The sequence below is a fragment of the Vombatus ursinus genome, unplaced genomic scaffold, assembly GCF_900497805.2.
Source record: "Vombatus ursinus unplaced genomic scaffold, bare-nosed wombat genome assembly UNPS02014872.1, whole genome shotgun sequence".
Lineage (NCBI taxonomy): Eukaryota > Metazoa > Chordata > Mammalia > Diprotodontia > Vombatidae > Vombatus > Vombatus ursinus.
The window spans coordinates 7,391,590-7,414,366 of NW_020954650.1; the positions used below are offsets into that span (position 1 = coordinate 7,391,590).

At 33.7% G+C, this 22,777-nt stretch overlaps 1 protein-coding gene across 2 annotated transcripts in view; it reads right to left on the bottom strand.

Annotated features, from left to right (window-relative positions):
* Positions 1–1,123: 1,123 nt before the first annotated feature.
* The window catches only part of CD99 (CD99 molecule (Xg blood group)), a 55,541-nt gene continuing 33,887 nt past the window's right edge, over positions 1,124–22,777 (bottom strand). The window contains exons 6-10 of one of the 2 annotated variants that reach the window (XM_027842411.1): positions 20,680–20,724; positions 17,839–17,874; positions 16,384–16,497; positions 7,375–7,431; positions 1,124–3,574 (exon numbers count right to left, since the gene is read on the bottom strand). In XM_027842411.1, coding sequence (XP_027698212.1) covers positions 3,549–3,574; positions 7,375–7,431; positions 16,384–16,497; positions 17,839–17,874; positions 20,680–20,724 — 278 coding nt within the window. In that variant the 3' untranslated portion in view covers positions 1,124–3,548. Of the gene's footprint in view, positions 3,575–7,374; positions 7,432–9,915; positions 12,684–16,383; positions 16,498–17,838; positions 17,875–20,679; positions 20,725–22,777 lie in introns of those variants that run through there. The other variant, XM_027842412.1, reaches the window with a different exon arrangement.

The window sequence follows — 22,777 nt, forward strand, 5'->3', positions numbered from 1 at the left end:
TACTTTTGCTTAAATGAAAAGGATATTTATAAGTATCATACAAATGCTGTGTAATTATTATGAAACAAACCAATGACACCCACAAATTCACCAAATAGGATTTTATGAATATTTTTATTACAAAACAAGACAATGCATATGATCTGGTCAGAAATATGACAGATTCACAACTGAGAAAAGATACAATGTAAGTCAAAGCCTTGCAGAAATTTGGTTTGTTTGATATCACTCATCCATAGATAGGTAACATTTTCATTAGCTAAAAGCTAAGGAAAACTGATGCAGAGGATGTTACTTAATGTTAGGAAACTGAATTTCAATGAGGTTGATGGCAACAAGTACCTGAATAGTAAATAGTAAACAAGTAACTAAATAATAAATGGTCTCATTTATTTTCCCTATTTCCCACATTCAAAATTATGAAGTTGTATAGAATGTGGAAGGGATAATTCAAATGCAAAAAACACACCCTAGAATAATTTTCATCATGAATACCTTGGAAATGAACTTCTTTCACCTACCCATTCAGTAGCAATTACCCAAAACCAGGCCTAGTGGAAGTGTGTGGATGATACTAGTCAGGTCTTGGTCATTGACAAGCACCTGGATGTGAGCATCCTTGTAAAAAAGCCAGATACAGCAGGTGACCTAGTAATAGCAAAAGTGTATGAATTTAGCTGGAATAAGGAATGGGAGGGCTGTAGAACCAGGATCAATATATACTTATACACTGACCTCATCCTAACAAGAGATGATTTTAAATGAAAATAATTCCTAAGATTTAAAACCAAAAGCAAATTCATCCATCATCTATCTCAACATCCTCTCATAATAGAAAGCTTGACTGATTTTTCCAACATTATGTAACTAGTAAGGAGGAAAGCCAAGAAACACACTTAGGCCTTCTGACGCTACATCCAATGCTCTTTTTACTAAACTGGCTTCTAGGTGGTACAGTAGATAGAACACTGGGGTTGGAATCAGGAAGACTCACCCTCCTGACTTCAAATTCCATCTCAGATACTGACTAGCTGTGTGACCCTGGGCAAGTCATTGAACCCTGTTTGCCTCAGTTTCCTTATCTGTAAGATGAACTGGAGAAGGAAATGGCAAACCGCTCCAGTATCTTTGCCAAGAAAACCCCAAATGGAGTCATGAAGAGTCAAATATGACCGACATGACAGAACAACAAACAACAATATTATTACCTATCGGTCTGGTTGTAATATACTTATATTCACATAAGGAGGAGAAGTGTGAATTTTATTGGTGATATCTGACACGAGAGAGCATAAATAACATTAACCACCAGTGGTTACATTAAGTGTAACCCACACTGGGATCATACTTCATCTGAATGGCATTGTAAGAGCTTCCCATTATGTGGACCCTACCAGGAATACAGTGAAGAATAGCAATAATACACTGAAAAATCCTAATTTTTTTTCCAAATGTAGAAAAGTTTATTGACCTTGGCAATTAAAAAAAATAGACCATTAAAATCCTCTGAAACTTTTCAAACATCCTAAAAATACATTTAAAGCTTTGTTCTGAATGAAAAATTCTACATTATTGCATTTTAATGTTCACGGATTTATGCTTAGCAAGGGGGGTAAAAACTAAAAAGTTCTATTTGTCCCATACTGTTAGAAAGTTTTAAATGGGGTTACTGTATGACATAAAGCATATACATAAACAACTTCATCCAATACCCAACGTTCACATTGAATGATTGACTCATTTTGTAAAACTGCATGAATTATCAAACTTTTTAACAGTTGTATCTAGGACACACTTTACAAGAATTATACACCTAGGTATCATTGTGTTCTTATGATCTGGCCCAATTACATTTAGGGAATAAAGGAAAAGAAAGGGAGATGAAAGGAAGAGAGAGAAGGAGGGAAATAACCTTGAACACTAATAATACAAAGAAAGGTAAAAAATAGTATCTACATTCAAGGAGGATATTTTAACAGAGGAGACAAGATCTAAATATCTTGGTATGTAGAAGATATGTGGGAGGAAGGAGGGAGGGTGGGGAAGAGAACCAGGAAAGCCTTCCTGCAGAGGGTGGTATTTGAGTTTAGTCCTGAAGGAAGCCAAAAAAAAAAAAAAAACCCTAAAGTTGAAGAAGGTGGCTATTCCAGGCATGGGAAGAGGGGGCAGACAGTTCAAAGGCAAAGACATTGGAGATGGAGTGTTGTGTAAGAAACAATAATGTTGTACAACATAGGTAGATCAGAGAATGACTGGAGGGGAGTAAAGTATAAATACCAGAAAGACAGGAAGGAAGTTTATCAAGAGATTTAAATGCAAGACAAGATTTTATATTTGATCCTTAAGGTAATAGGGAGCCACTAGGTTTTATTGAGGGTGTGTGTGCCAGGTGGGGGGCGGTGGTGGAGTGGGTGTGACATGTTCAGACCTGCTTGTTAAGAAAATCACTGGCAGCTGAGCAGACCATGGATTAAAACAGAGAGACATAAGATAGAGAGAGCAGTTAGAAGGCTATTCCAATAGTCTGGGTGAGAGATGATGAAAGCCTGAATTAGAATGGTGGCTATGAGAGTTAGGAGAATACAAATGGGAAATGGGGAAAAATGGCAGTGGTTTGGTTATATGTGAAAAATGAGAGAAAGAAATATAGAATGGCAGAGAAACTGTAAGCCTGGGTGACTGGGAGGATGTTAGTACACTCAACAGCAATAAGAGAAATTTGGAAAGGGTAGATTTGGAAAGGAAAGATAATGAGTTCTGTTTTGGACATATTTAGTTTGAAATGTTTGTAGGACATTCAGTTCAAGATGTCCAAAAGGTAATTGGTGATGTGGGATTGTGGACTAGGACTGGATTTATACATCTGAAAATCATCAACACACAGATAATTGAATTCACAGGAGGTGATGAGCTCACTAAGTTTCTTATTTCTCTGAAAGCCTCAAAAAGGTGAAATTCAGCATAGTAACTTCTGTAACTGTTCTAAATCCATCTTCAAAGTTATGAAACTATAGGTAATTTAAAAATGGCATGTTTTCCTATTTAGGTATTACTCTGATAACAAAAGATTTCAGAAAATTAATTCTGAGTGTCTTGGAGATGTATCTCTCAAATTGATCACTGAGTTCCTTATTTACTGATGTTGAATTTCTATATAATTTAAAAACAGTCATGAATGTATGGTAATGAATAGAAGACAACCATTTTCTGATTTCCTTATTTCTTTATAGAGAGGTGAGAACCATTAAAAACCTAATATATTTACATATAATAAAGACCACCATATTGGATAAAGGATTCAATTTCACCTTGATGAATTTTTCCTTACTCTTAAAATGGAGACATTTTAAATGATAACTAATTAATCACATGTTGTACAGGACAAATCACCTTTCAAAATGTGTTTTTCAATGTTTTTAAATTCACAAACAATGCAGTGGAATTAATTTTCATGCAGTTTTGTAACCCCTGCCTTCTAAGATGTGTTGTTTCAGGCAGGCAAGCAGTCTAATCCAGTCCTGTTCATCTTTATTTCCTCACTCATAATACTATTTCTGTAGAAGCGTTCGTTGCACTAGAAAAAAGAAAAGACAAATATTTTTATTGATGTCTCCCAAAACACAATACACACAACATCTTCACTATATTCATTTTAAAATGTTTTTCTAAAAAAAATAAAAAGCTTTGATAGGTGAGCTAAATAGGCAAAAATAGAAAGTGAAAATCAACAGATCAAAAAGACATTTGGTTAATGTCAATACAAGATGAAGTCACAGATTTAGTGAAGAATGGAACAGGAGAGTGGTGAACCAATCAAGAAGCATGAATCTTAGGCACTGGAGATAAAAGTAAAAAATTGAATAGTCTCTAATTTTGTGTCATTTTTCTTGAAAAAAATTTGCTTAGTTATGTATTTTTTTCAGTTCTTAAAAGCTTGATTTTTAGACATGTAATTGAATTACATCTTAACTTGAGCTATTGCTATTATACTATATTCATTCTAAATCAAGGTTGCAAATAAAAATTAAAATAATACTGTAAATTACCCTTACAATAGAATAGAATATTACAGCTGGTCAGCACTTTGGAAATCATTGAGTCTGGTCTCTACATCCCACTATTTTAAAAAAATATATAGATGGAACTTGGGGATTCTAAGTAACATGTCCAAGGTTAAAGAGTTAGGATTTGAACCTAGGTATTTTTACTCCTAGTCCAGTCCTGAATCCATTCTTTTATACCATGTTGCCACAAATGAGTACCTGACAAAGGAGCTAAGGTATACTATTATTTCCCTACAGCTCAAAGTAAAAATGAAAACATGTGGACAAGAAAACTCTCTATGCACCAAAAACCATATATAGGAACTCTTTTGTTGCTTAGTCATTTTTCAGTTGTGTCCAACTCTTTGTGATCCCATTTGTAGTTTTCTTGGCAAAGATATTGGAGTGGTTTGCCATTTCCTTCTCCAGCTCATTTTACAGATAAGGAAACTGAGGCAAACAGGGTTCAGTGACTTGCCCAAGGTCATACAACTAGGAAGTGTCTGAGATGGAACTTGAAGTCAGAAGGATGAGTCTTCTGGTTCCAGGCCTGGCACTCTACTGCAGATTATCAACAAAATACATAACAAGACCTACTTGAGGAGAAAAATATTCAGAACTTTAAAAATCATAAAATATTGTTATAAAAAGTAGCAGAAGTAAAATCAAAAAGTGACTCATAAGGCAGTATACTGGGTAAATTAGAGGTGATCTCAAAGGGAAGGCACTCATACTGGGGAAGTCCAGGAAAGACATCTTGTATAATTTGAGCTGAGTCTTGAGGGAAGAACACATTTTGATGACATTTGCTTAAAACTTTGTGTATTAAACCTATTTTTTTTCAAGTGGGTCAATTCAGTATTTAAGCTTGAAAATATATATGCTAAGGGCACAGTTATTTTTTTTATTATAGAATGCTTTTGTCAGAGAAAAGTAGCATGAATACTTAAGTGGTCTCTCCATATTTTTAACGAAAGAAAAAAATTAAACATGAAAATAAATTTTCATGCACAATTATACTAAGAAGTTTAAGGTAGATGGTGACAGCTTAGTGTTTCATTTTGTCAAAAATCCACTGAAACTACAGCATTCTTCTAAAGTAATCTACATTTGTCTCTTACTTAAACATGAAATCAAATGGTAGCTAAGTAGAGAAGTAGATAGAGCCTTGGGCCTGGAATCAGGAGCATCTAAGTTCAAGTCCTGCCAGAGACACTTACTAGCTGTGTGACCTTGGACAAGTCATTTAACCTCTGTTTTCTCCAGTCTCCTTAACTGTAAAATGGAGTTAATAATAGCACCGACTTTTCAGGATTGTGGTGAGGATCAAATGAAATGAGATGTGTAAGGTAATTAGCATAATACCTGGCACATAGTAGGTGCTATATAAATGCTAAATCATTATTACTACTACAACTCCTGCTTCTACTCCTCCTCCTTCTATGTCTACTACAACTGCTACTATAGCTACTACTATTACTATGGCAACTAGTATATATTATCAGCATATTTAGAGCTCTGCACTAAATGTTACAAAAAATCTAAGTCATCCAATGCCCAAGTGATCAATCCTTCTATCTGAATCAACTTATGTCTCAGGGGCTCCTGTACTTCACTCATCCCAGAACCTTACGTAGGTGCTAAGAAGTCTCTTTGAAAGAATTGGTCATTATTGATTAGAGAAATGAAAATTAAAACAACATTGAAATACTATTTCACAGCTATCATTGGTTAAAATGTTTGAAGGGGAAAGCAACAAATGTTGGAGGGGATGTGGAAAAATTGGGACTTTAATTCACTGTTGGTGGATCTGTGAGCTGATCTAACTATTTTGAAGAGAAATCTGGAATTACACCCAAAGAGTTATTAAAATGCCTATACCTGTTGACCCAGCAATACCACTAGTAGGTCTATTTCCAAGATGATTAGGGAAAAAAGAATAGAACCTATATGTTCTGAAATATTTATTGCAGCTCTCTTTGTGGTGGCAAAGAGTTGGAAACTGTGGGGATGCCCACCATTTGGAGAATGGCTGAACAAGTTGTGGTCTACAATTGTAATGGAATACTACTGTGTTATAAGAAATGATGAGCTCGATGATCTCAGAAAAACATGGAAAAAGACTTGCATGAAAAAATAAAGAAAGAGATGAGTAGAACCAAGAAAACTATATACTATAACAACAACGTTGTTTTAAGAACAACTTTGAGTGACTAAGTCATTTTAACTATTTTAAATACCCAAATTAACAACAAAGGACCTAGGAAAGGAAGACATTATCAGCATCTAGAGAAAGAACTGATAAATAGAAGTATACAAAGAATGATTTTATACACACACACACACATATTTGTGTCTAATTGTAGCCATCTCTAGAGTAGGAGGGAAAAAGGAAAGAAAGAAATTTACATGATAACATTATTACATATTTAAAAGGAATAGCAAGTTGTACATTATAGATTTGCAGTTTCATGTGCAATCATCTTTTTTTATTCTACTATGTTATGGAAATACTCATTTTATTTCATAAATTAAAAATTAAATTAAATTAAATTAAAAAATATCAACTCCTTTCAATCAGAGATTGTTTCATTCTTTGCACTTGTATCCCCAACACCTAGCCCGTCATACAGGAGGCACTTAGTAATGATTATCAATTGTTTATTGTTTGATTAATGGATAATCTTCATAAGAAAATGGCAAATAGGATTCATTTAGAGGAGCAGTCCATTTGGTAAATAATCTTTTCCAGGATTATTTTTTAATTAAATTACACATAGGACCTGAATTGAATAAATGTCATTGACATGAACTGGCAGTTTCAAGAAAAAGCAATCACTTGGGCATCAAAGGAACTGCTTCAAATCTCAGTTCTGTTGCCACTTGTGTGACCTTGAGTGAATTACTTTGCTCAGCCTTATGTTTCTCATCTGTAAAAAGAAATGATGGTACTATAAGGCTTCTAAGATTCCTTTACTTCTCTAAAATCCCATGATTCTTCCCCTCAAAGTAATGCGCTAGTTTCAAAGGTCAAAGATGAAAAATGATAGCCCCTAACTTCAAGGAGTTTACAATCTAGTAATGGCATGAGATATATTAGGATTACTTTAAATAACACAAAAGCATACGAATGGTAAAAGAGAGAGAGAGAGAAACATAGAGAGAGAGAGAAACAGAGAGAGAGAGAAAGAGAGAGTAGAAAGATATGCAAAGAAACTGTTTTCTTATCAGGAGACTCAAAATATAGATAATGTTCCATATGGTTAGCTTTAAAAAAAATAAAACGTTATAGAATACTCAACAAATTCTCCAAATTTGTCTTTTCTCTTACCAGGTGGCTCTGTGTTGGCTCCATGATGACTCTCCATATTAACATTCTCTGGATCTTCTGAAAGAACGAACGCATGAGGCAGTCAATCAAACTGGTCTCAAAACTATATTTCTCAACCTGAATAATCTGTTTTAGTGCTAATAGAAAGGTTTGTTTTTGTTATCGGTGAATTTATTTTAAAAGTCATTTTTGATTAAATGAAGCTTAATTTCCTTTCCCACAGATAAAACTGCTGTGAATGCATTTCAACAATTGAAACTCCTTGGCAGGGAGAACAAGTTTGATTAATAAAGAGATTAAATTTATATATATATAAATACATATATGTATATAAATGCAGTCATTGTTTCCAAGTATACATAAGGGAGACTAATAAGAGAAGCAAGACTATTTGGCATTTGAAAGTTTCTGGACTCACACTTTTAAATAGGAATAATGTGAAATACACAGAAAATAAGCATCTTCTATACACAAAATACAGTATTCTCTGTAAGTTAAACCAGTTATACGCCTGTAATTTGACCTACAGATTTTTTTAATGGTTCAAATAAAAACTTCAGTCTAGTCCCTGATTGAATTACAGCAAATTCTTAAGCAGTTATCCGAATTAATGAAGATACATTTTCATGGCAGCATGACATAGTGGATAGAGTTGGGCTTTGGAGCTAATTTCAACCTAGAAAAACTCAGACCAACTAGGTAATCAATAAATAAAGTTTAGCATTTAATCAGGGTTGAGGAATTGAAATTTGGGGAAAACACAATGCCTTATTCAGATAAGGATGCCCTGGGAGGAAGGGGAGGAAGGGAGTTCTTATAAGGCAGAGTTCTGGGAAAAAGCAGGAGGGCATATAGTCTGTATACACAGAACAGTTGAGCTGCAGGAGGGGAGAGCTACAGAAAGAAGGTTGCAGAAATGTCCTGGGGTTAGCTTTGCCAGGTATTCCCAGAACAGGGGTGGTGGGAAACTGCTTGACTATGTGTTGGTTTTCTTGGGGGGCAGTTAGAAACTGCTGGTCAGACCAGAATTTGACACTAGGAAGAAGATATGTACTGGTTGTGTGACCCTGGACAGGTCACTTACCCTCTCAAAATCCCCAGGCTGCTTTTTAAGACCACAATTTCAGATAAAGTACCAACCTGCATTTGTGGAGACAGTGTTCTCACTTGGGAGTTCTTTATATCCATGAAATCACAGGACTAGTCCAGGTCCCTGTACTTACAGTACTTTACATGTATAGAATTCCTTTTTTTTTTTCAAAAAGCTTCTATTATTTGCATAAATGAACCTCTCTTGATGTATTTTTATTCACCTATGTACCAAAAATATCTACCCAATCACATATCCAGGTTGTGTTCACCACCTATATTCCAGGCTTTACCAGATGACAATTGGGTGAAAATTCAGGAGGTAACATTCCTGGTATCTATGAGAATAGGGCCTAGGAAATTAGTTCTCATTTTCCTTTCCTTACTATTCAAACCCATTCCTGCCTTCAAAAAGACCCGCTATGTTGGGAAAACAGAGGGATATATCCCTTCTACCCATGAGTTTTGTTAAATAAGAATCATGAGATAGTTAAGATGCATAGAGAAAAGGTCCCCAAACCTACTTGTTTTACAGTTAAATGTACAATTTTCAAAAAGTTTGAAACCATGGGGAAATATATATGTAGATAAGTACATATACACACATACATACATATATTAAGTGAATAACATTCTTTCACAGAAAACTTCCAATTGACTATAAGCCAGTAGAACTAAACATTTAATGGTTAAAATAAAAAACTTAGTAATCCCTCTGTCACAAGATTAAACATTCACAGTGCATTAACGCAAGTCAACCAAATTACAGAGATAATTCATGGAAGATCGCAGACTTAGAGCTGGAAGACAGACTTTAGGGGTCATGTAATCCAACCCCTTCATTTCACAAAGGGCTAAACTAAGGTCCAAAGTGATACAAATTATATGTGTGTCTGTGTTTGTGTGTCTGTACACACACACACACACACACACACACACACACACCTCTGAAATTCCTAGGGAAACTCATGAGGATTACATGTTGAGTGTCAGTGGTACCCAAAAACCTAGAGAGAGATGTCCAGACTCATGGGCATATGTTTTACAGAGAAAAGAAATGTACAAACATGACACAAGATGAGACAGTGTGAATGTGTTGAAATACGTGTGTGTGTGTGTGTGTGTGTGTGTGTATCAAAAATTAGGGTGATGGCATCAAAAGGTATACACTATTTTTTGGTTTCCACTTAGTAATTAGGAACTAGTTGGGAATTTGCCAGTGGTCCAAGGAGTTCATGTGAAAGATTCTTTAGTGGAGCCTTAAGCAGCACATTATAAAGAATATTATGAATAGTAATTTAAGTTACCCTAGGGTTTCACAACACATTTTTGTTGGGGAGGGGAAGGATGAAAGTGGTTTGTGGAAAAATACACATTGGAAAGCCCTAAACTACATGTATCCAGAATAACCTAATATCCAATTTATAGTACAGTTCAACAGTACTCAAAATATGGAAGACAACGTAAAATCTTTATTTCATTGCTAATTTGTTAAATGAAAATACAAGTCAAACTTTTTACTAGCTATATATGAAAAAAGTTTATCAAATTCCCCCAGGCAGTAACAACATTATTTAAAAGAAAATTTCAATTGATTATAAGCTAGTATAATTAAACATTTAGTGGTTAAAATACCTTAGTAAACCCTCTCACAAGATTAAACATTCATGGAGCATCAATGCACTTCTTAACTAAAATACAAAGATAATTCATAGGATCATGGATTAGAGCTGGAAGACAGATTTTAGGGGTCATCTAATCCAACCCCTTCATTTTAAAGAGGGCCAAACTAAGGTTCAAAGGGGTGAACCATAAAGTTCAATTCTATGTGCTCACAGACACTGAATGATTTCAAAGCTGTTACAAAGTTCCAATAGAAAAATTACATTCAAAGATGCACAGCTTAAATAGATTTGCAAAAACAAAGTGCAGGAAGTCATTTCTTTTGTTGGCCATGGTGGTTAGCAGTTTTTTAAAAGGCATAAAACTACAGGGCATATATAAACAGGAAGTTGATTTCTAAACCTGTGCAAATGTTGGCAACATAGCTTATATGTGAAAAAATGAACCTTTATTCAAACATAATCATGTGGCTTGCACCCAGGACTGACTTATTACAAAGCTACATAATAGAGAATCCATTCATATTTAAGGGAAAGTTATTAATCTCGATTTTCATCAACAAATCATCAGGTGAACAGAAATTGTACACTTGTGATTTCTATTATCTATCCTTAGCAAATATATATGTATACATATTATATATATATATATATATATATCCAACAGAATTTAGTTAAAAACATTAACATTCATGAATTATAACTTTAGGAAAAATGAGATCATGTAGTATTTTAATACTGCTAATTTTGAAGTAAACAAGGCACAGAGAGAATAACGTTACTAGAAGAGGTTTGAAATTAGAGAATATGTTAGAAAAGATTGAGGACTAATTCTTCAACTATAGGAGAATTTTTAAAATTAGCACTTAACATTTACATAGTGCCTTAAAGTTTACAAAGCATTTTACATAACAATTCCTTTTGATCTGTTATCAGACATAATTCTAAGCTGCTAAGAACCGTATAAAGCTCAAAAATGGCCAACAAAACTAATATGTGATGTAATCACACTATACTATCTGATTCATGACCTGTGCTGGCACAACAAATGATCTGAGGCACCATCCATCCCTACTTGCTCTAGCTTTCCACTGCAATAACCAAACAATAAAAATACTGTAAGTCACAATCTAAGTGCTGATTTTTTGAGCTTTTTTAAAACATGGGATTGAATATGAAGTATAATAATCAGTTGAATTTTTTTTGCATAGCTTGTATTTTGGACTTGCCTTTGATTTACCCAGTAAGGATAAATGTTGACCAGCACATCACATTTTGAGAATCACTAACTTAGGATATTCAGAAAGAAATTCAAACTCCTGCTAATGATTTGATTTTATTAGAAATGAGAAGTCTACCAGGCATATAACTAAAATGTTTCTATAGTGCAAAAATGAAAAAGGCTAAGCAGAACTCTACTCAGGTAATTGTTGCTCAGAAACTAATACTGCCAAAGGGTTAAAATCTGCATAAAAAGAACACCCTCCCTATTTTACCTCAGCCTTCATCATAACGAGATATATCTCAGTCTACATCACTATCAAATAGTGTTCAATTTCAAGGGCACCTTCATCTCACCAGGAAAGATAATTACACTTGACTTTGAAGAGTATAAAAATAAGACAGATGACCTTCATGATTCTTGGAAAAGTAATTCATTCTACTGTATCATTGTGTTTGCTAATTTGGAAGAATTTAAGGAATGGAGGAAAAAACCAAGAACAGTGATCATTCAAGAAAGCTGCTAAGAGAATGTACTCAGATGTCACTAAATAAAGACATCAAGTGAAGATCTGGAAAGAAAGGTCTAAGATATCAAGTATAATAAGAATTAAACCCTTTGTAAAACATCTTCATTATATGTCAAGAAATTTGTTACTAAACAATCAAACCTTCAAAGAACTGCTAAGTTCACAGACTTATACAATTCACTTCAAGAAGAACAAGCCATTTCCAAGAAAACATTTTAAAAATCACAGTGAGAACAACTGAAGTAGAAAGAACTGAGAAGGAAATCCTTCACAACTGGATGAAAGGTTCAATCGTTTGGATCATTTTTTTAAATGTCTGACACTAGAAGGAGGGAATAGCTCAGTCTCCTAGTGCTGTAGCCAAATTTATTGGCAGTAGTGGGTTTGGTGGAGATGAAGACGACTTCACCATGTTTTCTAGGAGTCAGGCTCTTGGCCCCATAAAAGTACAGAGTATACTGGCTTAAAAAAAATAATCACTAAAAGATAATGAAAAGTAGACTTTTTTCCTCACTTCACAAAAGTCAGAGGTAAGACCAATCTCTCAGGTTCTTCTTGATCTTTTGGACTTGCCATAACCTATCAGTTGGACAGAAGAAAAAATATATAGATTTCTTAGGAGAATTCTGACTTTCTTCATTATTATGTAAGAAATCTACTAGGGGATGAAGGCAATGTCCTTTCAATGCTTATTCTGGTTTTGTAGGATAAGAGGCTTTATTTTCATGGCTAAATAAGGGAGAAGGAAGAGGCCTCTGAGTTTTATTGGAAAAATAATTATTTCTGGTTGATCTTGTAGCCATAACTTGACAGATGTTCTTTCCTCATTCCTAGATCTTCAGCTCATCTGAAAGGGAAGGTTAAAAAAAGAAAAAAAATTCAAAACTTCTGATATGGTTGCTAAGATGTTCACTTTTTCACAATTCAACAGAAATAGAGCCCCTAGCATAAAAAGTTATAATTTGGGGGTTTAAAAAAAGGAGAAAAATGTATGTATATACAGATTATAGCCTAGATGGCATAAAGATAGCTAGAAAATATATAGCAAGAATCAGAAACTTTTTAGTAAAAACCAACATACACATGCCACAGCAAAAAAAAAAAAAAAAAAAAACGCCAGCAGCTTTACAGCTAGCAATAGACCTCTGAAATTAGAGTGAGGAACCTTCTATGAAAACCAAATGGATGACGGTAAGGCCACCAGTGAATAGCAAAAGTAAGTCATTCCAGACAGTGGGAAAGCAACAAGTGACAATAACCAGAACACTTTGCAAAGGTCAAGACTTGTCAGTATAAAATCAGCCACAAAGTAAAGGAGAAATCTCAATCAGTTACTAAAAGCAAACATTGATGATTTCAGCTACACAGATATCATTACAGAGACAACAAATAAAGACCAAAAAGGCAGTATAAAAAATGTCAATAGCTAAAACATTCAAAACATATATTCTCTAACCCTATTAAAATGCACAAGTCACTGATGTTCCAAATTCATTTTAAGACATTAGCATAAAGAATAATTTTTAAAAACAATCAGAGGAAAGTTTTGCACTTTTATATGTGCAAATTTTCATCTTGTGTTAGAAATTACACTACCTCCCATTTGGACTTTTTCTGAGCTATACTTCTTTATTACAAATTTAATAAATTAAAACAGTTACATATTCTGTGAGTTATCTTAATTTAAACCTTAATAATTCACTTCCTCGATTTATGTGACCACACTGGTGGGAGAGATTAAGGTAGGCTATATAGAACAATTCTTTTGAAACTGTAGGATTGTAGATGCAGAGGTGGATGGCACCACAGAGCCCATGTAATCCAAATGCCTTCATTTTTCAGATGAAGAAACTGAGGCACAATGAAGTTATGATACTTACCAAAGGCCACGCAGATAGTAAGTGTAACCATTCTATCTCCACAAACTATACACAAATCTCTTTTCCTCCATTATAAAACAAAAACCCAAATATTCAATTAGCTACCAGTTCTAGGCATCTTAAAATTAACAGCTCTCATTATCAGGGACAGGAAAAAGACTAATACTGATAAATTCTAATACAAATGAGACACCAAGTACATGCAAAGGGCTTTGCAACTTTAAAGCACTATGTGAATATTAGCTATTGCTATTGTTATTACCAGTTATTTTTCCTTTATGTTTAAGATAAAATTAGGTTCCTAAGGTAAGATGAATAATAAATATATTTTGTATTACAGGTATTAAAACCGAGCTAGATTTCCTGAGGACAATCCAGATAATACTTTCAATTAAATTCTTTTAATTTTCACTTAAAAAGAGTAATTTCTAACATTATCATAACAGCTAGCATTTATATTGCATTTTATGGTTTGTAAAACACATATATGTATGTGTATACATGTACATATGTGTATATATGCATATGTGTGTATATACATATGTATATATGTATGTATGTGTGTATGTGCGTATATATGTATGTATGTATGTGTATATATATATATGTATGTTTTCATTTGATCTTCACAAAAATCCTAGAAGTTTCAAGATATTATTATCTTGATTTTACATTTGAGGAAATTGAAGTTGAGAGCCTGACTTGCCCAGATTCACACAGTTGATTAAGGATCTGAGGCAGAATTTGAATTCAGGTCTTCCGGACTGCAAGTCCTTGTGTTCTATCCACTACACTTACTAGATGGGCCATCCTTCTTTAGAAAAGATAACTCATTGGTAGTTTCTTTTTGAGGCTTTATTAATACAGCTAAAAGTATCGCATTTCTTTTTCTGTTTCTAGTCAAACAAGTGGATCTCCATCAAAATTTCCTCTTTATTCACCTTCTTCCTGCCCCAGTACAGATGCTGCATGAGTAATAGCTTTGTTTCTTTCAATCTACTACCCCCCCAAGAAACTGTTTTTTCCAAAGGCTGGGGAAAAGATCAAAAACTTTACTTCAATTCCAAACAATCATATCATATTTCTAATTAAGCATAAACCGTGCAGAATCTTAGATACTTTCACAAATTTCATTGTTTTAGAGAATTTCATGAAATATCCCTACAGCCTTTCAGAGGTTAATACATTGCATATGAAAGATTTTTTTTCCTTTTTCAGAAACAAATTTTAGCTTCTCTATAAATTTTTCTAAACTAAAGGTAGAAAGATATCTTTATGTAGTACTGTATATCCTTTAGCGTTGTCTGGAAGTCTTAAAAAATAGGGGGGTGTGTGTGTGTGTGGTGTCTGTGTTCTGTGAAGGGGGGAGAGCTACTTTAAGAGTTTCTGAGTTATCAATAAAACTTCATGCTTTTTCTATAATGAGCTATCAAATTTTCTTATATTAGCAGAGTCTGCTCAGTGACACAATTCACCAAAGGAGGAAAAATGATTTCTAGAAAGTAGATACATTTACTTCAATTGAATTCTTAATGAACTCAAACTATCAGCTCTTACCGTGACAGGCAGCCTGTTTGCAGTGGAAAATACCCAAGACTAGTTTTAGTCTAAACTCAATCGCTAATAAATGATCTTTGCAACTCTGAGCAAGTCACTTGACCACTGGGGTTTGATTTGTTCATTTGTAAAACGTGGGGACTGAGATGATCTCCCAATGCTAACATGATGCTGTGTCCACTGTTAGGCAAAGTGTTTGTTACTTCTCCCAAGGAAGATTAAGATTGTCATCTAAAGGACACTTGAATTTGGAGCTAAAGAAAAAAAACTCTGGTCAGAATGTCTGGCCTTGAAAAACACTTTAGATAAGTCATACATTAATTGGCTTTACAGAAATAAAAAGATATTCTGATCGAAAAAAAATGTTTTAAATGAGTCTGTTGAAGGACAGAAACTAATTTCATCTCTTTTCTGAAAGAGGGAAGAACACATGACCACAGAGTAGGTCAAGGGAAAGGGAATCCACCACTAAAGGAATAGAGTCATTTCCTGAATTTGTCAGTCAGTACCTTCATTTGAACACAAATACCTTAGATGAGTGGTGGGTATTGTTTATGAACCAAAAATGAGTACTCCAGGAGATTACCTAAAACAAGTGTTCTTTGATTGCCTTTGGGAAAACAATACAGACATTCTAGAAAAGATATTGGGGAGGCACAGTGCTATTTAGCAAACTGATTTCAACTGAATTTTTACAGTTTCTCCATAGTGCCTAGCATATAGTAGGTACTTAATAAATGTTAATTGATATTAAAAATAGGTGATTTTATATAGCATTTTAAGGTTTCCAGAGCATTTTTACATGTTATCTTGTTCAAACCTCACAGTAACCCCATGAGGTAGATACTATTATTATCTCCATTTTATGGGGATGAAGATTAAGAAACTGAGGCTGAAAGAGGTTCAGTGGGTTTAGTGACTTGCCCACAGGTCAACAGAGCTAATGAGAGCTGAAGTAAAATTCAAACTCTGGATCCTGACTCCAAGTCCAATATTCTATGTACTATGCCACCTAGCTGCCATTGGTTGACATTTTTATAGGAGGAAAAACAGCCAAGGACAAATTTCTTACTTGCAATGAAAACAGGAATATCTAATGGTAAACCTTACCATTTCCTTTAAAGCAGAGTTTCTTTTTCTGGTAAGCAATAAAACTGGATACAGCTCCTACCAGCGCCACAACTGCAGCACTTACAATTCCAGATATTACTCCAGGGGAATCAGCTACAAAAAGAAAGGGGAAAAAAATCAACTTATGGAATTTTATTATGAGTTCAAGGTTAACCAAAGAGGCTATGGAGAAAAGCATGATGACCTCAAATAGGCTGTTACATATTTCCAATGATGACTTATGTGCAAGAAATGCCCCAAAGGATGCCATCAAGGAAATATATGATGAGAAAAGGAGAAAAATCAGTCATGGGATAGCAAACAGCTCAAGTGCAGTCCTGCTACCCATGAAATGTAAAAAGACCTAGAGGAAGGCCTCCAGCATGTTAGATTCTCTATAAAACGTCTATGGAAAAAATACTAAACTACTTAGGATAAAGAGGCATATACAGATTGTGATTTGTACCAACAATGGGAAGGTCTATATTGCCTAGTTTTATTTAAGTATTGGGACTCATTTTGCATTGAGGATCTCTGACTCAACAGGAGAAAATTTGTCAAGAGACACGTACAAAGAAAAGTCATTGTTTTAGAGACAATTAAAAAACCGCTTTCTATTTTGTTTTAATTGAAGTCATTAAATTTTATGCAATAAATTAAACTTTAAAAAAACATTCCAGTCCAAATCATGGATAGTTAAGGAGCTAAAGAAAAAAAAAGACAAAAATAACAAAGAAAATAACAGAGAGAAGTCAAGGAAAAATAGAACCAACAGAAAGGGCAGAAAGAGAAAGAGAGAAACAATAAAAGGAGAGAAAAATAGAAAGAAAAAGAAAAAGACAGAAGGAAGCAGACAGGAGAAAAGACAGAGACAAAAGAAAATAGTGAGAAAATGAAAAAAAAGCAGGCACAGAGGTAATAGAAAGCATTAGTAAAATTATACTATTTTTGTCAAACCATTCTATTCATCAAAGTAGCACACATGTTGAGTTTTTCTTTCCTGTGACATCTTAATTAGTTTTCCAGGCATTTTAAATAGCCTTTTCTACATTAAAAGCTTATCCATTTTTATTTCACAATTTCAAAGTTTTTAAAATAAAGTTTCATTTTTACATGGAATTCCTAAGATTTTACACTTGTCTAAATAAGCTATACAAGTTTTATAAATTAAATTTAGAACCCAAAGAGGCACATTTGGACTACTTATTAAAAATTCAAGCTATCCAAATGTGTAGCAGGATGCCTTGAGAGATGTTAGGTCTCCCCTTGTTGGAGGTCTTAAGTCAAAGGCTGGTTGAATACTTCAAGACACATCACAATGTAATGAATTGTTTTATGGAACAGAGAAAGTAACAAATATTATCAGTGAGCCTATAAAGTTTGTATCATTTTGCCTGCTTTGTCACAGCACAAGAGGATAAGAAGCCAAAGATACTTGAAATTATGCATACGTACCAGGTGCATTCTCGTCATTACTTCTATCATCTGAACCTATGAAACATTAAAATGTATGTTAATATATGCATATTATATATACTTCTAGCAAAAAAAATTGATAAGCAAAGACTTCTGCAAAATGTTCATTACCTACTAGAAAATTAAAAATTAGCATATACTTATAGCATATCTTCTCCTCAAGATGAATAAGTGAATGGAACTATATATCCAAAAGATGAATAGAATAATAACTTACATTTACCAGTCTTTTACAAAGCACTTTCCTTAAAATAGCCCTGAAATAGGTGGTACAAATATTATACTCATTTTACCAATGAAAAAAAGTAGGCTCAGAGTTTAAGTGACTTAAATACAATCACATAGCTAGTTATCTGTAATATAACTTTGTAAAATTACTTGTACAAAATGAGAGCTTATAATAAAATCTTTAACATATTTAGTCACTCTAATTTATGAATTTCCATTTCTTATCTTTTGAGTATTACTAAAGCAACTTATCTAATAAATTTCTATACTATTTTCCTCTAAGGATAAACTAATGTGAAATTGTTTATCACCTCCATTTCTGCTGCTCAACAATTTTCAAAAAGCTATGCCGTAACTGGATTTGTTATGTGTGTGTGTATATGTATATATATATGTATATGTATATGTATATGTGTATGTATATGTGTATATGTATGTGTTCCAAATTTTCTCCCTTCTTCCAGCCTTTCCTCCACCCATTGAGAAAGCAAGAAATATGATACTCATTATACATATGAAGTCATGTAAAACATCTCCACCTTAGCCATGTTGTAGAACAAAGAAAGAAAGAAGAAAGAAAGCAGAAAAAAATATGTTTCAATCTGCACTCAAGATTATCAGTTCTCTCTGTGGATATGGACTTCATTTTTTATCATGAGTCCTTCAGAATTGTCATGAATTAATTAATTGTCATTATATTAGAGTAGCTAAATCTTTCATAGTTGATTATTATTACAGTATGTTTCTATGTACAATGTTCTAGTTATGTTCACTTAATTTTGCATTAGTTTGTAAGTCTTCTCAGGTGTTTTTTTTTTCTGAAACCATCCCTTTCACCATTTCTTACAACACAACAATACTCCGTCACAATCATATACCACAATTTGTTCAGTCATTTTCCAATTGATGGTTATCTCTTTTATGGGTCTAAGGTGTACATCAGAGTTGTTGTGATTTGCATATCTCTAATTATTTGTGACTTAGAGCATTTTTTTCATGACTATTAATAGCTTTGATTTCTTTTTCTGAAAACAGCTCATATCCATTTATCAATAGGGGAAAGGCTCTTATTTTTTTTAAACTTTTGTTTAGTTTACACATATTTTTAAGAAATAAACCTTTATAAAAGAAAATTTCTATAAAAATGTTTTCCCAGTTTCCTTTTTTCTTCTAATTTTAACTGAATTGATTTTATTTGTGCAAAAAAATTTAAATTTAATGTAATTAAAATAATCTATTTTACCTCTTATGAGCTTCTCTATCTTTTATTTGGTCATAAACTCTTCCCTTTTCCTGAGGTCTAACAGGCAGTTTTTTTTTCTGTGCTCCCCAAATTTGCTCAAAATATCACTTATATGTCTACATTATGCACACTTTTTGAGCTTATCTTGGTATACTGTGTAAGATGTTAGTTTCTGTCTAGTTTCTACCAGACGGTTCTCTGGTTTTCCCAGCAGTTTTTGTTGAATAATGAATTCTTGCACCAATAGCTGGGATCTTTGGGTTTATCAAACCCAAAAGTTGGTTTCTGTGGTTATTTACCTCTGTATATTGTTTATCTAAGCTATTGATCTATTCTAATCTATTGATAAACCACTTTATTTCATATTCAGTGCCAGATTGTTTTTTATTGCTTTGCAGTATAGTTTGAGATCTGTTACTGTTAGGCCACCTTCCTTCATCTTTAAAAAAAAATTCTTTTAATATTCTTGACCTTTTATTCTTTCAGATAAATTTTATTATTTTTTATATTCTATAAAACAGCTCTCTGTAGTTTGCTTAGTTTGGCACTGTTGGCACTATTATCATTTTTATTAAAGTGGTTCAGCCTATCCACAAATAATTAATATTTCTCCAATTATTTAGATCTGACTTTATTTGTATGAAAAGTATATTACAATTGCATTTGTATTATTTCTCTGTGTGTGTCTTGGTAGACTCCTAACTATTTTATACTGTCTGAAGTTATTTTAAATGGGATTTTACTTTCTATCTTTTCCTATTGAGTTTTGTTGGTAATATATAGAAACGTTGATGATTTATGTGGGTTTATTTTATATTCTGCAAATGCTAAATTTGTCAATTGTATTGACTAGGTTTTTAGTTGATTCTCCAGGGTTCTCTAAATATGCCACCATATCATCTTCAAAAGAAGACAAAATTTTGTTTGCTCATTGCCTATTCTTATTCCTTCTACTTCTTTTTCTTTCTTCCTATCATTTGTTCCTCAGAAGAACCCATTCATTTTAAAAGTACAATCTTATTCGTGGGGCTTGCACCCTGTTAATAGTCACTAACTACCAGTGAGAATTACAGGTGTGGATGGTAAAGAGGAAGCATCTATAGGATTAGCCTTTCATTCTCAAATCTGTTTGTTAGCAAATGTCTGTGCTCCAGATGAAAAACAGACTATGAATTAGCATGTTTCCCTCAAAATATTAGACTATATAACCCTACTAAAGGTCAAGAACAATTTTCTCCTTTATTTGTAGTTTTTCACAATGCTTTGCAAAAAAAGTGCTTAATAAATGTTTACTGATAAAAATTTTAAAAGTAGCAAGGAAACATTGGAATAAATAATATTCATGATACCTCCTGAGTGAGTATGCCCTTTGAGATCATCATCTGTAATGCCACCTATACAGGGGAGAAAATTAGAATTGCAAAATTAGATATTTTGTGCATCTGTGCATTATTCTATGTCCTATAATTCATATGGCCATAAAAGAAAAGTAAGTCTGCAGTAACCCACATTTTAATTCTTCATGACCCTCAGAGAGATATATCAGTACAAAAGTCAAGATCAACTTAAAAGAAGCTCACCTAATAAAGGCGGAGTGTCATGCCAAGGGATAGACTAGCAGCCCACTGTGAATGATAGACAGGTAGCTAGGCCCAAGCAAGCTATAGTTAGGTCTGGGGTGGGGGGGGGGAAGAATCAAAGTTAGTACTAGTGGAATCAATTTCAAAATAATGACATTTTAGTAGCAAAGTCAGGATAGGTCACGAGTTAGAGCCTAGATGAGTAAGTGAAGTCAAGAAAACAGAGTATGAAGGAATCAAGCACAAAAAAAAGAACTTAGAAGACAGACATAGGATTAAGAATAAAGAAGGCAGCAAGCATAAAACGTCTAGGGTGAGATTGGGCACAGCCCTTGCATTTAGCTATCTCTCCCTTCCCTCCTAAAACGGGAAACAGAAACCTCATGTCACAATCAGGGACACAGAAGGTTGATTGGCATAATGTAACCCTTCTTGGTCTCAGTTCTCTCATATGAAAAATGAGGTTTAGGCTAGGAGACTTCCAGTTCTAAATCATAGGTTTGCTATCATCTTACCACTAACTGCTATAACTTTCTTTGGTAACATAGATGTGCCAGTGTTAGAGTAGCCTGGAGTAAGCAAGCCAGTCCAGATTGTAAAGAGATCTCCACTTATCTTGGGTGAGGGGTGATACTGTGATTTATTATTAGGGTCCATATTAAGAGACACTCAAGAAACCCCATAAACCTAAGCTAGAGGGATGGAGTCAGTCACCCTACCTCAGAGTTACAGTACCATAGAGATAACCAAAGATTATTCCACATGGTCTTCCTTCTGGAGTTCTTGCCTCTTGACTTCACTTTACAAGACCCTCCAAATAAAGGTTTTGATTGATGTCGAATTGTTTATTTTGTTCTTCATATTATTTTGACTCCTTGTGTCATCTTGACCCTTTGACGTTTTACTTTGATTCATGATTAAAGGAATCTAGGATTTATGTCTTTTTCTGGATTTCTTTCCTCCTGTTTATTTTTGATTTCCTTTAATTGAGCAATGTGTTCAGATTTTCTACTGTGCTTATTTAGCTAGACGTTGATATAATCTTTCAATGCCTTTCTTTACTTATCTGACAGCTCTTACAATTATGACAATTCTGTCATCATGATGTTTAATGCTTCTGTTGGGGCATTCCCTGATAACACGAACTTTCCTCCAATGGTTCTCACCACAGCATTGGCTGCTACATATTCTGTTTCAATGATTAAGATTTCAGTCCTTCCTTTTGTCACCTTTGCCATTCGCTCATATCCCCTCTTCTTCCTGAGAGACCATGAGATTTATTTTGTTTTCATTATATACCATTGAATTGCTTAGAGTATGCATATTTCCCTTTATCATTTTCCTCTCCTCTCTCTTTTATATACCCTTGCATCTTGCAATTTAGTTCCACACTAAAAAATTAAAAAAATAAACAGCCACTAACACTGATTAATTGGTAGGCATGGTGTTCTGAGGTTTAGTTCATAATGTTTTGGCAATTGTTCCTCCATGAACACATCTATTTAAATTTTACTTTCTACTCTTGTCTCTATGTGTACTTTTAGAAAGAAATCTCTTAATTATTCCTCTGCTGTTATTTAAACCCCATAAAAGTCATTCTCTTTCTAGTTTTTCTTTTTTTCTGGGGTAATTCGTTTTTGTTTGTTTATTTTAATGAGTGCCTTTCTTAACTTTCCTGTATTTCTGTTGTTGGGGTATTTGCAAGGAAAATAATCTGCTCATGTGTATATTTTGTAGGAATGCTACAAATGCCTTTTTCATTTTTCATTGGTGATTAGACTTAGAATTGTATCCTTGGTGCATTTGTTCTTTGGAAAATATTTCATTCTCTTCTATGGTCTGGTGGGTTTAAGAATAATCTTGAGTT